This window comes from Triturus cristatus, chromosome 9 (assembly GCF_964204655.1).
Source record: "Triturus cristatus chromosome 9, aTriCri1.1, whole genome shotgun sequence".
NCBI lineage: Eukaryota > Metazoa > Chordata > Amphibia > Caudata > Salamandridae > Triturus > Triturus cristatus.
Window position 1 is genome coordinate 31014349 of NC_140592.1, and position 15868 is coordinate 31030216.

At 45.7% G+C, this 15868-nt stretch overlaps 1 protein-coding gene across 2 annotated transcripts in view; it reads left to right on the forward strand.

The window, feature by feature from the left end:
* The window catches only part of CIMIP7 (ciliary microtubule inner protein 7), a 204529-nt gene that overhangs the window by 79298 nt on the left and 109363 nt on the right, over nt 1–15868 (forward strand). For both annotated transcript variants that reach the window (XM_085624299.1, XM_085624298.1), the window contains exon 2: nt 9256–9369. In XM_085624299.1, the coding sequence (XP_085480425.1) occupies nt 9256–9369 (114 nt within the window). The remainder of the gene's footprint in view (nt 1–9255; nt 9370–15868) is intronic.

Consider the following 15868-nt stretch of genomic DNA (forward strand, 5'->3'; position numbering starts at 1 on the left):
TGGTATTCCACTCTCCTTTATTCCACTGAGTGCCACTCCACTGTACGGTACTCCACTTCACGCCAATACAGTTTATCCACTGCACTGCATGTGGCTCCACTGTATGACACTCTGCTCCACTCTCTAGAACTGCACTCTATAAAATTATACTGCACTTTATGACACTCTACTTCACTCTACCCACATACACTCCACTGTCTTCCTCAAAAGTTAACTCTATGCATGTACATCTGTTGTACAACATTCTATGCCACTAAACAACACTCTTCAATACTCCACGATATTGCACTCCACTCCACTCTTCTCTACGATACGCCACTCTAATTTGACACCATTCCAATTTATAAAAGTTTACTAGACTATATGCTACACAACTTTCCACTCTACTCTATGTTAAACTAATACACTGTATTATACTTTACACCACACTACGTTAAGCAACTCCACTGAAATGTTCTCCACTGCATGAGACTTTACCTCGCTCTGCGCCACTGTCCAATCATCCACTCTACGCAGCTCCACTGTACAATACACTACTGTACAGTATACAGCTCCACTCTACTACACTGTTTCCTACTCTTCTCTACTACATTCTACTACATGGCACTCAATTCCACTATAAAATACTCCACTGTACAATGCTCAACTGTACAACACTCTCCTTCATTACACTGTACAACACTCCAGTTAACAAGGCCTTAATAAATAAAACTCAGTACTATAGTTAGTTATGGGTATAACTTGAATTTTGAATTTACACACCACCTTTAAATTACTAGACGTCCCACACCTACATTCACAGTACTACTTATAACTTATATTTTAACTTACTATACCACCTTTAAATTACTGTAAGTCGCACACCTCCGTACACAGAGATCTCACTTCACTCGCCATACTACATTACCTACAACTTGCGATTTTACCATGCAGTGGGTTCTGACAGATCATCTCAAGATGTCATAACTGTTGTTATGAAAGCTATGATTTGACATGCTATAAGTGATGTCATATGCACGTGTATAACCAGTGCAATGAGAAGGCATAGAGGGTGATAACCCTGATCCCGATCCTCCTCTGGGTACGACAACCCCTTACCGTACTCTCTACCTCTTAAATGACGCTGGCGAGATCTGTCCTCCTTCAAACTTTGGTAGATGCTTGAATAAGGCTCAGATGCAGATTATGTTTCCTCACCTGTCAAATGTGCAATCAGTTCACTCTTCACTCTAGTTCTTACCCCCATTTTAGTTGTTAGGAAATCAATTTGTAATTCTCGCCAGTGGCGGTGTGCCCACAAAGGCAAGCAAAGTGTTGGGATGGGGTCACCCTGCTGACTGGCAGCAGGGCAGAGGAATGGTGCACACCTATAGTTTAAAGTGCTTGCGTCACTTTGGCCAGTTGTCTTGAGACGGCCAGCCTGACCTGCGCACTTTAAACCTCTCCACCCGAGCTGTCTTCGACAGCTGGGTGGAGAGAAAGTGGAGGTCCCCAGTGCTTGTAGGAGCGCTGAGCCAGTCCACTCCAACCAATCCTGGTGCTTCTCTCATGCTGGTTAACAGCATGAGAGAAGCATCTGGATTAGTTAGAGGAGTTGGCTCAGAGACCTTAGTGGAGAGGTTCTGGGAATCCCACGGAACTGACACCATATCTGCAGCTGGATGGACCATGTTTTGGGGAGAGCTTTGAAAATAGGAGGCTGCCCGGAAAGGAATTGGATCCCAGGAGTGGCTAGAGGAAGGTCCATTGAAGAGAACTATAAGTACTCGAAAAATGCCGCCAAAACTGTCTTGAACGTTATTTCCCCACAGAAAGCCAACATGGCAGGGGCCAGCTTCGCTTTATATTGTATGTGTCATGCAACTACCCCTTCGAAGCTAACCGCAGCCGCATGACACTTAATATAGATAGCCCCACGTGGCCCTGTGCATGGGAAGCATGGCAGTGCTGATGGACCCTGTAAAGGGAGCAGACATCGCCCGTGTACAGAAGAGGCAGTGCCCGACTGAAGCACTAAGCCCAATGGAGTGTTCTGGGCAGAGTGGAAGGAGCTGGTCTGGCCTGACTGCTCGGAACTGGGCAGTGTGCAGAGGAAATAAAACCGAACTCCAGCGCTGGCCTACTATGAGCTCCTTTGCTGGACTAGAAGCAACAGTGCTGTTTGCCAGTGCCTGTGCATTGTTTTTCTGTCCCATTCCGACCTTGCATCACAGTCGGTGATGCGCCCGACCCCATCTTGGTGGCCCACCGGTGAAACACCTAGTGCCCTCTACGGCCAGTCGGGCCCTGGACGAGAGCATGCTGTCGATACCACTATTCCTATTTTAAAATCATATTTTCAAAATTAAAATGTGCAGCGACATTTGGAAATTCTGCTTTCCCTTCAAAGCCACGCCCACCAGTACTTTTCTCGCCTGATCCTCATATTCCTGCTCCCAAAGACACAAAACAGCAAGTTGTGTGCCTGAAGCGGAGCATGGTCTCTCTCTTTCCACTGTGGGCTGCTGATTCAGCACGAGCTAACCACCCTGCTATTCAGTCTCGGCAACACTAACAGACCCACTCAGACACTCACTCAGACACTCGTGCACCCTCTCCGACACCCACTTCCAGTTTCTGCATCAGTCATCCCCGGAAAGGCCAACTGCACTGTACCACTTCCCATCACAGCCTAACCTTAAAAACGACGCCAACTGGTCATCCTTTTCGACATACTCCGAAGAAGCCATAAGTAAAATACTTGGGGACATGAACCCTGCCAATCATTTTGCCGATCCTCTTCCCGCAAACGCCGTTAAAAACCTAACACCACTACTTCTGCCCCTCTGGACTAAGATCATAAACAGCTCACTTCAACAAGGCTGCATCCCGGACACCCTCAAAATGGGGCAGGTCTCACCCATTCTAAAGAAACCCACGGCTGACCCGACGGACCTAAACAATTATCGCCCTATCTCCAACATCCCCACACTAGCCAAACTCTTGGAAAAATGTGTACACCTCCAACTGACAAGGCATATTGACCACTTTGACTTGCTGAATAAATACCAATCAGGATTCCGAGCAGGTTACAGTACTGAATCAGCCATGACACACATAATTGATGACGCGCTACAAATCCTGGATCATAACGGAGCCTGCCTACTCATCCTGCTAGACTTATCCTCAGCTTTCGATACGGTCAAGCACGAGAACCTGTTGGATCTCCTGAAGCATAGAATGGGTCTATCAGGCGTAGTGCTAAACTGGTTTACCTCTTTTCTCCAAAATCGAACACAACAATTCAAGGCCAACAACTCCATGTCAAAACCCGTACCAGTTACACTAGGAGTACCGCAAGGGTCCTCTTTATCCCCGACTTTGTTTAACCTGTTCATGGAACCCCTCACCGAACTTCTTCAAGCATCTAACGTGCACTACCACATGTACGCTGATGACACACAACTATACCTCAAGATCAACACTTTAGAAGACATCAAACTACTCAACACAACGCTGGGGGACACCCAGATATGGCTGGCAAAAAACCATCTCAAACTTAACGCCCAAAAAACTGAATTCCTGCTTATAGCTCCACCCGCCCAAGTCCCTGTACTGCAAGAGTGGATAAAACACCTGACGGCACTCAATGTTCAACCAATCATCGTTGACTCAGCCAAATCACTGGGAATAACCCTCGACAGTAGCCTCAATATGCAAAAACATATCAGCAACGCTACAAAGGGAGCTAACTACCAGATTAACACACTGAGGAAGCTGAAACCTTTCCTTCCAAGCAAGGACTTCAAGCAAGCAGTACAAGCACTAGTTATCCCCAGAGTGGATTACGGTAGCGTCTCCCTCTGCGGCCTACCCAAAGCAACTACGGCACCATTAAGAGCCTCAATCAACGCCGCAGCGAGACTCATCACCGGCTCTAAAAGAAATGTACACATCTCACCAGACCTCAAATCACTGAACTGGCTTCCCCTGGAAGCCAGAATTCACTTGAAGATAGCGTGTATGACACACAAAGCCTTGCACCACAACGCACCTAGATATCTATCACAGAAGTTGACTATCTCTGGTGGGATCAGATCTTCCAGAAGTGCGGAAAAACTATTACTAAAACCACAGAGATTCAACAAGAAAAAAACATACAACCGTACCTTCTCAGGAATGGCACCAAGAATCTGGAATGCTTTACCATCCGAAACCAGACTTAACCCCTCTATTGTCTCATTCAAAAAGGAAGTAAAATCAATTCTCATGGCCAAATTCACCTGATTAAGGCCCATTGTTCTGTGACGAACTAATACAGCGTGGCCATTACCCTGACTAGGACAAGGGACCTACTAAGCAATCTGGACATCCCATCTTCCTGTTGTTTGTCGCATGAGAATAGCGTCCTATTGTACCTGATCACCTTGCTTTTGTAACATGTTTTGCATATAGATGCTTCAATTTGTCTTTGGTTTATGTATAATACTTGATGTACTGTTAAGCGCTCTGATACCCGCAAGGGTCTTGTCCGCGCTCTATAAAACTTTCAAATAAATAAATAATAAATAAATGTAATACATTGATCTGCTCATTTCAAATCAGCATGATTGCTGCTAAAATTACAGCTAGGCAGCCACTCCTCTTCGACTTCCCTGCCGGCGAGAGCTCTAAGCAGTGTCTTTGTATGCATTGTAAGTGATCCCAGGGCCCTGCCTGAGTGGCTCTCATGTTGAATTCAACCTAGTACGTGATTAGTCCTTTTATTCACTTGGATGAGAGGAAGGGCTGAGTTTTCCCTGTCAGGATTTTGACCCTGAGCCCTTGGGTTGCACACAGATCTAGCTGGGCACTGAGTCAGTGAGCTATGGGGCATATTATCAAGCCCGGTGTTAAAATTATCGCCGCTTTAGCGGAAGAAATCTGCCGCTAAAGCGGCGATAATGGGCTTGATAATATGCCCTTGAGAATTCCAACAGAAGTCCATGTTCTGGTGTCAACATGGGCTTCTATGGGAATTCTCTGCGGCATATTATCAAGCCCATTATCGCCGCTTTAGCGGCAGTTTTCTCCCGCTAAAGCGGTGATAATTTTAACTCCGTTTCTTGATAATATGCCCCTATGTACTTATCCCCTGCCCCCTTTCTTTTTTGAAATGTTGGGGGGGGTCCACTGACCAACTGCTCACCGAGAGCAGTGTGCATGGGTATTTTAAATACGGAACCCACAATAAATGTGCTGCCATGGAACAGCAGGACAGCAGATGTCTGAAGCCAAACTGGGAAATCCTGTAAAGTCTACAGGAGGAAGGATTGAGGAGGCTTATGATGGGAAGTATTGTCGCAGGTTGCAAGTAGGGACACTCTGAAGTGCCCACCTGATCACCCCACTACTTTAAAAATGTATCAGCTGCCACGGGGATCATATGCAGCTTCTGCAGTGGTCGCTGGAGACAGCAGCGGCCCGTGCAGGTCGGAGCAGTGGGGCTGGGTTGGTGGGAATCCTACAGATGACCATGAAAGAAATTGAAATAAATAATTAATTTTCCCTCGTTGTCATCTGTGGAACCCCCCCACCTGGCCCCACTGGTTGTAGAGGTGGTCCGCATCTCATATCTTGGAGGAGTTTGACTGCCCTGGTCAGTCCAATGCTGCTGTGTGGGCCCTGGTTCTGCTGCCTGGCCTAGCCCAGCCAATGCAGATGCTGGCCAGGTAGTTACAGTCCTACCCTGGCCCATGCTCACAGTGAGGCAGGTGCAGCCTGACCTGGGCCTGAAGAAGGAACCGCAGTATCTAGCCACTAGCCACAAGGATTCAGGTCCTAACTCCCAAGGGACAGAGCAGAAGGGGAAGAGCAACAAACATGCAGAGATATCAAATGGGGCGAACTAGGGCAATGTGGAAACAGTCCAATCAAAGCGGTTGCCAAGACTTGAGTCCTATCTTCATTTCCCTTTTTAACTGAAGCTACCTGCTCTGCCCTGGAAGTGCTAATCCTGCTCTTTGTTCATCCCTTCTCGCCTGGATGTATCAAAGTTTTGCAGCTGCAAATGGTCTTTGTCCCCCCCATGTCCCAGTCTGCGGTAGTTTTCATGCCTGGGAATGTGTGCCCCAATGCTGTGTGTTTCTGCAGGTATTTCATAAGTGTCTTTGGAATATGTGCAAACCCTTCCCGTTACCCTGCTGGATGTGAGTGTGTTTACCAATGCTGATTGGCTGAGGCAGTGAAGAGTAAGACTGACTTCAGGGTGCGCTAAAAAACTAAGAACTGAGCAACGCACAACAGGACTCAATAAATCAATGTCCAGCTCCTGTTTTCACTTTCAAGAGGGAAAGTACTTTAATGCACACATTGCTAAATACTACACATTAGGGGGCATATGTATCAAATACCGTTATTGCGATTCTCAAATAGCGATTTTTAGAGAATCGCTATTTGAGAATCGCAAAACGGGATGTAATTAAAAATTTGCAAATAATTTGCGATTCTTTGGCATTCCTTAATTGTGATTCGCAAATTGCGAATCACAATTAAGGAATACCTTCCCATTCACTCCTAAGGGCTAGGAGGCCCATAGGAATGAATGGGAAGACATTCTCAATTTGCGATTCGTAATTATAGAATCACAAAACGAGAATACAATTTCAAGGGTGCCAGGGTGTCAAAAGGACACCCTGTTGAACCCCTGAAATATGTATGTGTGCACATGTGGCGCACATACATGCCCTAAGGGCATGTATGTGCGCCACATGGCACTTTGAAAAATGCAAAAAAAAGTGCAATTTGCGATTCCTTAAATGCAATTGCAAAATAGAGAATGGCAAATTTTGCGATTCTCTAATTTGCGATGCCCTTTTGGGATGATACATCCCAAAAGGCCTTTTCCCGTTCGCAAACGGGCCGATTCTGAGAATCGGCCCGTTTGTGAACGGGAAAAGGGCTTGATACACATGCCCCTAGGTCACTGACATTAAAATACGGTGGGAACAACAATTTGTAGTTTCTTGTAAGAGGCCTTATAAAAATAGACAGGATGAAAACCAGCTATGCTAAAGATTTTTCAGAGGCAATAACTAGCACCATAAACCTTTGTTTCAATTTTGTGCAAGATTCCACGCTCCACTGTATGCATCTACAAACCTTATCAAGATAAACTATCAATGCCTCCCTAAAGGATTGTAGTGCCTTAACATCAACTGTTCTCCATCCAAAATAATGATTTACAGGCGTTTCCATGCCTTTCACTATCAATATTAATAGCCTACTACCTTTGAAAATAATTTTCCAGTCAGTAAAACAAAACACAGACTTGAACATTGACTTGTCAATTTTACTTGAGTAGTCTTACATGTTTCAGCTAGACCCAAAAATATAGCTTGAAGTCTTCCTCTGGTAGACATCAATATTGAATATGGCAATGACTAAAAACTGTATAATGTGAACATTAGGTCTGTCCCTGAAGACACCTCCTAAACATCAACTAAATCCCATTATTAATTATGTCAGCTCTCGGGGTCCAGCTTGGAACCTTGTTGTTTAGAGCGTGCCCAGCAACATTTCTAGGTAACATATAATTCGTTTCCTCTTTCTCTTTTCTGCTGTTGTAAAACTTATAGAAAGTTCAGTAACTTTCCATTTCCCACTGTTGCACCTTCCTTGGGCATCTGGCACTCTCCTCTCAGCCCAGGCACTCTTTAGGGGCATAGGGGCCGATTCACAGAACTAAACTGAGATAAAATCCTAAACTTACTACTTTGGTATTCACAGAAGGCATTTAGTAGAAGTAAAGTTAGGACTCCTAACTTTACTACTACTGAATCCCTTTTGTGAATACCGAAAGTCGTAAAGTTAGGATTTTGTCTCAGTTTAGTAGTAGTAAAGTTAGTAGTCATAACTTTACTACTACTAAATGCCTTCTGTGAATACCAATAGTAGTAACTTTAGGATTTTATCTCAGATTAGTTCCGTGAATCGGCCCCATAGTATTTAGCTCCACTCAGCCAGGCCGCTCACATACTCTGGGGCATATTATTAAGGTCCGGGGTTAAAATTATCGCCGCTTTATCGGCAGAAAACTGCCACTAAAGCGGCGATAATGGGCTTGATAATATGCCGCAGAGAATTCCAATAGAAGCCCATGTTGACACCAGAACATGGGCTTCTATGGGAATTCTCAAGGGCATATTATCAAGCATATTATCGCCGCTTTAGCGCCAGTTTTCTGCCGATAAAGCAGCGATAATTTTAACGCCGGAGCTTGATAATATGCCCCTAAATTTCATTTGTGTCTTATGCAAATATTTTTTATCGAATACTGGTATGGTAAAAATAACTTATTTACATCCAGAAAAACGTATGAAAGTCCGAAACCTTGGTCCTTATACCATTTGCCTAGCCTAAGTTACACTTTTACCACAGTATAAAGTAGAACAATTTGAAAACACTGTATCATACAGTTTACCCAAAAGCAATGACACAGTTCCTCACTGGATTTTAACAATTTAGAATGGCCCAATCTACAACCTGCGAGCAGATGTCAGGATGAGTCACACAACTCTTCCCCACTCAGCGCATATGTTTACATGTGTGTTAACACATGCCCAGCTCTGCCTCCTCATGCACCCTAACCACAGCTGTGTCAACTGTATTTGCTCCTATTGTAAAAGCTGGGAGCTGATGCATCCAGAGGTCGAAGTGGGCGCGACCTATGGAGCACAACGTGCCCATACTTTAAAAAATTCAATTAAAACAGTGCCCCTACTTTTTGTTAAAATTGTCCCGGGACAGTAAATTCCGAATTTTCAAATGACTCTGCTGAAATGGGAGGGAGGGGATCTCCTGAGCTGTGAAGCAGAGGGAGAGAGACAGATGGCTGACCACACAACAGGCTTTCTTCTGAATCCACATCACCTACACCCTTGCTATGTTCCTCCCTCTCCTGTCACTAGAGGCTCAGCAAACGAAGAGTGTGTTTCTGACATTTGGTGAGACCTGCAAGTCAAAAACATCCAAATCAGGCTTTCATCATTCCAATGTCAATAAATGGAGCGCCATCTAATTAGGTGATAGCGAAACCTGCAATTGACAGTGCTTAGAGAGGCCACCAGCTGTTGGATTCAGCCCTGTGTAAGACAAGCTTTCGTTGTTGAATCTTTGAATGAACGCATTGCTCTCTCAACAAAGCACTCACCTCTCCTGCTTGAGGTCATTGATTTCAGTTTTGCGCGTGGTAAGTTGGTGCCGCGGTGTTTACATCTCTGCTCTCCCCCTTTGCAGTTCGCCAGTGGCTTCCACGGAAATTTCCGCAGCAAGGCCAGAGATGACATCTTGCAGGCGTACCGGCACGAGGCCCAGCCGCAGCCCCCACCCATATTCCTACAGCGATTGAAGGTGGGTCCACAAGATACAACTGCAACTAAAGTAGGGACTGCTAAAGATCCGCATTTGAAGAGTTGTTTTTTGAGTGTATAGAAGTGTTCCATGGGGTCTAAGCATGCATGCACTTGGCCTGTAGCTCCAAACCTTACACTACATCTGCTGTACATGACCTTTTGTTACATTACTTTACAAACTCATTACAGGTCATTATATTACGTATGTGCTGCTTCACATTGCCATGTGTTGTGTAGGAATTGCTTTATGTTACATATGTTTTACTTTACATTGCTTTACATTACAAAGCGGTGTCGGCCATGGGTGGGGCGCAGATCTCGGCTTCGGTGGCATCTGGAGGGGCTCAGTCTGAGACGCTGAAACAGGAGTGAGGTGAGGGAGTGGGGTCTGCAGAGCTGTGATCCATCTCAGCAGACCACAATAAAGGGACTTCACCTTGTGGTTTATCTCTCAAGGGCAGTGTCCAGCATACCCACGGGCACTGGATCATTGTGCCAGTCAGGCCCACTCACTGCTCTCCCATGGTCCCTGGCACCTGTTGATGTTCGGGTCCAGTCCACTGCATCCTCACAACTCACAATGAGGTCACCCCACTCGATACCCCGCCAGCAGCTCATTCTGGCCCTGTTTATGAGCATGTTAAACACACCCCGGGTATGGGATGCCATTAAAGGTTGCCAACTTCCACAGCCTCCCCCAAGTTCAGGGGGTGTTGTTCCTGCCCCCCTCATTCTGCACCATCCTCGTTAAATACCCCCAACCATGCCAAAGTGTAGGAAGGGGGTTCTAATTCTCACCCCCCCTGACTCTAAGGAGCTCCATGGCCATATTCATCGGCTGGAGTGGGGAAGTGTTCCTGCCCTAATGAGAAGCCTTCTGAACCCGGCATGTGGGAGGAAACAGTTGACAAAATCCGAGGAGGGGCTGACAGAGGGTTCTGAGGGCCCCTTGGAGATTCCTGCGGATGCAGAGCACAATGCAACAGAGAAGATGTTGGTGATCATAGGATGTCTGGTAGTTCTGCGTTATGCCGAGACATGGCGCACTTGCTTCAAGAGGGCATGGTGGCATTGTGTACTGCGCACATCACATAAAGGGGGGCGGGCCAGCAAATTAACAGAGCGAGCCGAGCCAGAGCCGAGCCACAGGTCTCACTCGTCTCCTAGAGCCCTTGCACGAGCCGAGCCCTGAAAATGGTTGTATGTAAATTATTCAACAAACATCACGTAAAATATGATAAAGTCTTTTCAAAATTCCAAAAAGTGTATTTCTATAGCATGTGGAAGCTTTGACATTAATACATCACATGTTAGCACTGCACTGAGAAGTGCTTATTCCTTCCTTTCAAGCTTTATTCGATTTTAAGATAAAATCATAAAAGCACATAATACAAACATTTTTTTGAATAAAACAGGGTCAACAACATAAGCTTATTCAATCATAAAATCAAGATAAAATATCATTAAAAAGATTCGGAACATAATAATTCGGAACAAATTAGGAACATGAGGATTACATAGATTTTCTAAATTTAATTACTAATTTTAAGAAACTTGAAACTGCGTGAATAAGGGAATCATCTTCTAATAGCAATAATTTAATGTATGCTAATTTACAGGTACGAATCCCCCAGGCCCTAAGAACAGGTAACAGAAGAGCTCTACGTGGGACTTTGTAAAATACACAAAAAAACACACAATGTATGTCCGATTGTCTGGAAATATCATCACATGGGCACAAAGGGATTTCAGTGGACCAGTCATTACAAAGGGGGAAAGTGACTAAGTGAAAAAACATACCTAATCTGAGGCGGGTCAGCAGTGTGCGTGCATATGGGCTTAATTCTGAGCTAAGATAATATTGGAGACCCTCGCACTGAGTAATTTCCTGAAACCGAAGTACAGTGGGTTTCATTTTCTCCTTGTCCCATCTTTCCATTACCAGGTGATCAAGAGCCAACTTTTTCAAGGCGGCTCTCGATAGCCCATCCAAACTGAGCGGGTTATCAAAGAATTCTGGATGTCCTATCTTTACACAAAGATTTTTCACGTAGGAGAGCCACTTAATATTGGCCATTCCATTCATTGTGAGACAGTCGGTGATTACTTCCCTATTTAAGGTTGTCTCTTCTGTCACCCAGACCTTGTGCCACAATAAAAGAGGAGAGATGTTAACAATGTCACTAATGTAGGGAAGGCCTACTTCTATATGGGTCATGTAAGTAGATGAAAATGTAGAGACTCCTAGCAAATGGCAGATAAACTGATTCTCACAGCTTTGTAACGTGTGCACATTTTCTATCCCCCAGAGCCCTGCCCCATAGGTGGCTGAGGAAACCACTTTGGCCTTATAGATTTGTATTAGTTCCCTAGCAGGCTTCCCCCCAATTTTTGCAGAAAAATTGTTCAGGGCTCCCGCGGAACGTAAAAAGGCTAATTTCCTTGTTGCTATTGCCGGCTTCCAACTCCCCCTCCTATCAAAAGTCACACCTAAATAACAGAATTTCTCAGTGGTTTCAATTTTTTGGGCGTCCAAGTAAATAGGACAAGGTGCACTTCTAAGGCCCCTGCCGCAGACCATGTTATAAGTTTTAGAAGTATTCACCTTTAATTCCCTATCTCTCATAAAGGAGGAAAATTGGACCACCGCCCGCTGTAGACCTATCCTAGTACGCGACATTATTGCCGCGTCGTCAGCATAGAGTAATAGGGGCACTGAGATACCTTTTATAGCGGGGTAGTCATATTGAAATTTACTTAGGTGTTCTCCAATAGAGTTAATATAGATGGTGAACAACAGGGGAGCCAGTATGCACCCCTGTCTGACCCCCCGCGAGATAGAGAATTTGTCTGAGAATTCCCCCAGACGTCCGAATCTGACCCTTGCCCCTGCGTCCCTGTAAAGTTCGCGAATAAACGTGATGATTTGGGCGTCAAGGCCCAAGAAAGAAAGTGTGTTCCAGAGGAGTTCATGATTCACACAATCGAACGCTGAGCTTAGGTCAATGAAGGAAATATATAACTTTTCGCACTTCGCTTGAGTGTACTTTGCAATAATTAAGGCCAGGTTCAAGCACTGCTCGACCGTTCCCTTGCCCGTCCTAAAGCCATATTGTAAGTTAGAGATGGCCTGGTTATCGGCCTCCCAGCTCTGGATCCGATTTAGGATGATCCTACCGGCCACCTTCATCAGTGCATCCAGAAGAGAGATTGGCCTATACCAATTTGGGTTGTTTCTGTCACCCTTCTTAAATATTGGCACGACAGTAGCGTCAGGCCAAGATGCCACAAATCCCTGTTGATTAGACTTGTTTAAAACATTGGTAAGTAAGGGTGCCCATAGATCCAACTCTGCCTTATAGACGTCGATTGGGACACCGTCGGGACCCGGAGCCTTACCGGATGGGCTGTCCTTAATAGCTTTAATGACCTCTTGGAGACTAAAAGTAATATTCAGCAGAAAAGCATTTCGCTCGCCTGATCTGCCGAGGTCCGTCAAACTGACAGTTAGCGAAGGAGGACAGTGCCCTACAGTCGGATTATTATATAATTGCTTAAAATGGTTCACCCAGGTATCCCCTGGGATAGCCATGTCTAAGATGTCTTCCGCTCTGCTTTGCAGGTATGGGGCATTAACCACTTTCCAAAATAGTGCACTATCGCGTTGTTGCGAGGCCTCACGTAAGGTCGCCCACGACTCCCGCTTAAGGGTGGCTTTTCTCGTTTTAATGGTCAGTTTGTAAGCTCCTCTGGCTTGACGGATCAGGTCTTGGTTTTTTGGTTTGGTATGTAGGGCCTTTTTGAGAGAAGTCAAAGCTTTGGTGCATTTATTGTCAAACCAACCCTGTGGGCGCTTAGCTGTTTGCCTATGTTCTCTAAATAAAAGATCTTTTACTGACCGTTGGATATTAGAAAAGGCAGCCACGACTTTATCAGGCTCCATGGCAGCTGTTAGACATACGTGAATATCCTCGAGAGACATCGAAACCAAGCTCTTTAAGAAGCCAGCTGGCTCAACTTTATCCCATTTGATAACATACCCATTTATAGCACCCAGATTAACCTTGGGAGCATAATTAGGGTTCTTCTTGAGTTGACTGCATTCTCTCATTGTTTTAACTGAGAATGATATGGGGTAATGATCTCCGAAGAGAGCCTTTCCAGTCTCCCAGAGGATTGTGCAACCAGCATGGGCCGGGGACATTAAGGTGAAATCTATGGTGGAGTTACACCCTCGTCCGTTAAAAGTTGGTTGAAACGGAACGATCGGGCTGCACAGTTCGTTTACAAAGGACAAATTCAAATAGAACATCATATTATTTAAGGAGTTACCTAATTTTGAGTGGGTAAAATGGGTAGGGCAGTCTTCCCCATAATCTGCTAGGCCGCACCAGCTAGTTGCAGAAAGGGGACAGACAATACAATTAAAGTCCCCTACCCAGATTAGCACCTTCTCACCTGCAAGATTATCTATTAGAGATGTTATGCTATTGAGAAGATTATAAAGAACATGCTCTGTATGGATAGATGGTACGTTATTATAAAAATTAATTAGAATTACATTGACAGAACGGGGCCCTTTAAAGACCAAGACCTGATAAAACTCTGCGTTAAGACACTTGATGGCCCGAAGTTCCGCCGTTGTAGCCACATAAGTACAAAGGCCTCCTTTATTCCTACCTGCTTACTAATAAGTGCGGGCGAATGAAAGGTTTGGAATCCTATAATATGGATTTCCTCGGTCGTCCAGGTTTCCTGCAAACAGGCTATAGCGTGTTTATTAATAACATCCAGCCATGCTTGCTGGTGGACCTTTTTGCTCAAACCTGCCACATTCCACGTAATCAGGCTGTAGGATGAAAAACTCGGCCTAACTTCCGTGATTGCTACACTAGATCTTATACTAAAGCTGATGTCGCTGGGTAAATGTTGTGTCGTTAATAACTGAGGAGTCACGGTGGAGGAAGAAAGCCTACATTCCCAGTTAGTTGTGCTTGCACCGTCAAACTCCTGTATCCTTATTACCCCAATCCCCTCTGTTTCACCAAATATAACTGGGTTATTTAAATCAGGTGTATTAACATTACCCATAGTAGACTTTGAGTTAAAGGGGTCAATCAATGTCAGTGGTCAATCGACCATTTCTAAGTGTTGGAAACCGGGCAACCGGGTTAGCGGTCACCAGGTTCCCAGCACAGTGGTAGCTTGGCTCGAGCGGTTGGGGGTCAGGCACCGTGTTAAGCGTACGTCACACCCTCACAATAACCATGCGTTCATCCGTTCCAAAAACGACACTACACCGTAAAAATTATGGGAGACAAGATGAAAATATATATGTCTTTATCTTATTTTCTCTTAGTTGCAGGCTTCACATCATAAATACAATACAATAGGATTTTCCTTCAAAAGAGCAGGTCAAATAAACAATGCTACTTTGGAATTTCAACAAATAGGTTCAGGACATCATTAAGCAAAGAATAAATAGATGTGCAATAAATACAGACGGCAAATAAATACAGTCAGACAATAAATACAGTGCCAGAATAAATTAGTGGAAGACAATAAATAAAGCACCTTCAATAAATAAGGTAAAGCAATCAATGACAATTACAGATCAGATCCCTTTCATGAGGTCACTTGGTCTTACTTTGCCCATACACAGCTTGTGGTCATTTGGATGTCATGGGGGTGTCCCACCTAGATTGGTCAAGGCTGGGGCTTAAGCTGAGGCAGAACAAGGGTAACCTAAAGATCTGGCTCTCCAAACTACACAGCCCTTTACGGAGGTCACTGTACCAGTCTCAGTTCACCCCTGGCACTCCCAGGCTGGTCCTAACACCCCTCTAACCCCTAGGATGGTCTTTAGGCCTCCACGGGGCCTTAGACGCCCCTCTACCACTTACTGTCCCTTCCACGACGGTCGGCTCCGCTCGGCGCCGTGTCGACGCCGTGAGGCGGCTCCGGCTCAATGTCGCTGGGCGGGCCCGGCTCGATGTCGCTGGGCGGGCTCGACTCGATGTCGCTGGGCAGTCTCGACTCGATGTCGCTGGGCGGTCTCGACTCGATGTCGCCTTCCGGCGTCGCAGGGACACGATCTCCCCGCTTACGGGTGTTTCCGGAGTGCGATCTCCACTCCCAACCTCCGGCGCACTTCACCTCAGTTTCCGGCGACTCCGGTGGGCGGACTTCACTCCCCCGTCGACGCCTCATCTCGACCTCAGGTGACTCCCGACTCGACCTCCGGTGCCTCTCCACGACCTCCGTCGGCGCCCTCACTCGACCTCTGGCGGCTCCGGGTACGACGTCTGCTTTCTGTCAGCGCCGCTTCTCGACCTCAGGCCCCAGGTCTCCAGGCTTCTCGAAGTCAGGACTCCAGGAGGACACCGCTGAACAGGTCAGGAGCTTGCTGTTCTTCCTCTTTAAGGCCTGTTCCAAATGTTCAGATCCTTAAGATGGTTCTTCTGGTCTTGGTCCCACACAGGGCTTTAGGCTGGGCT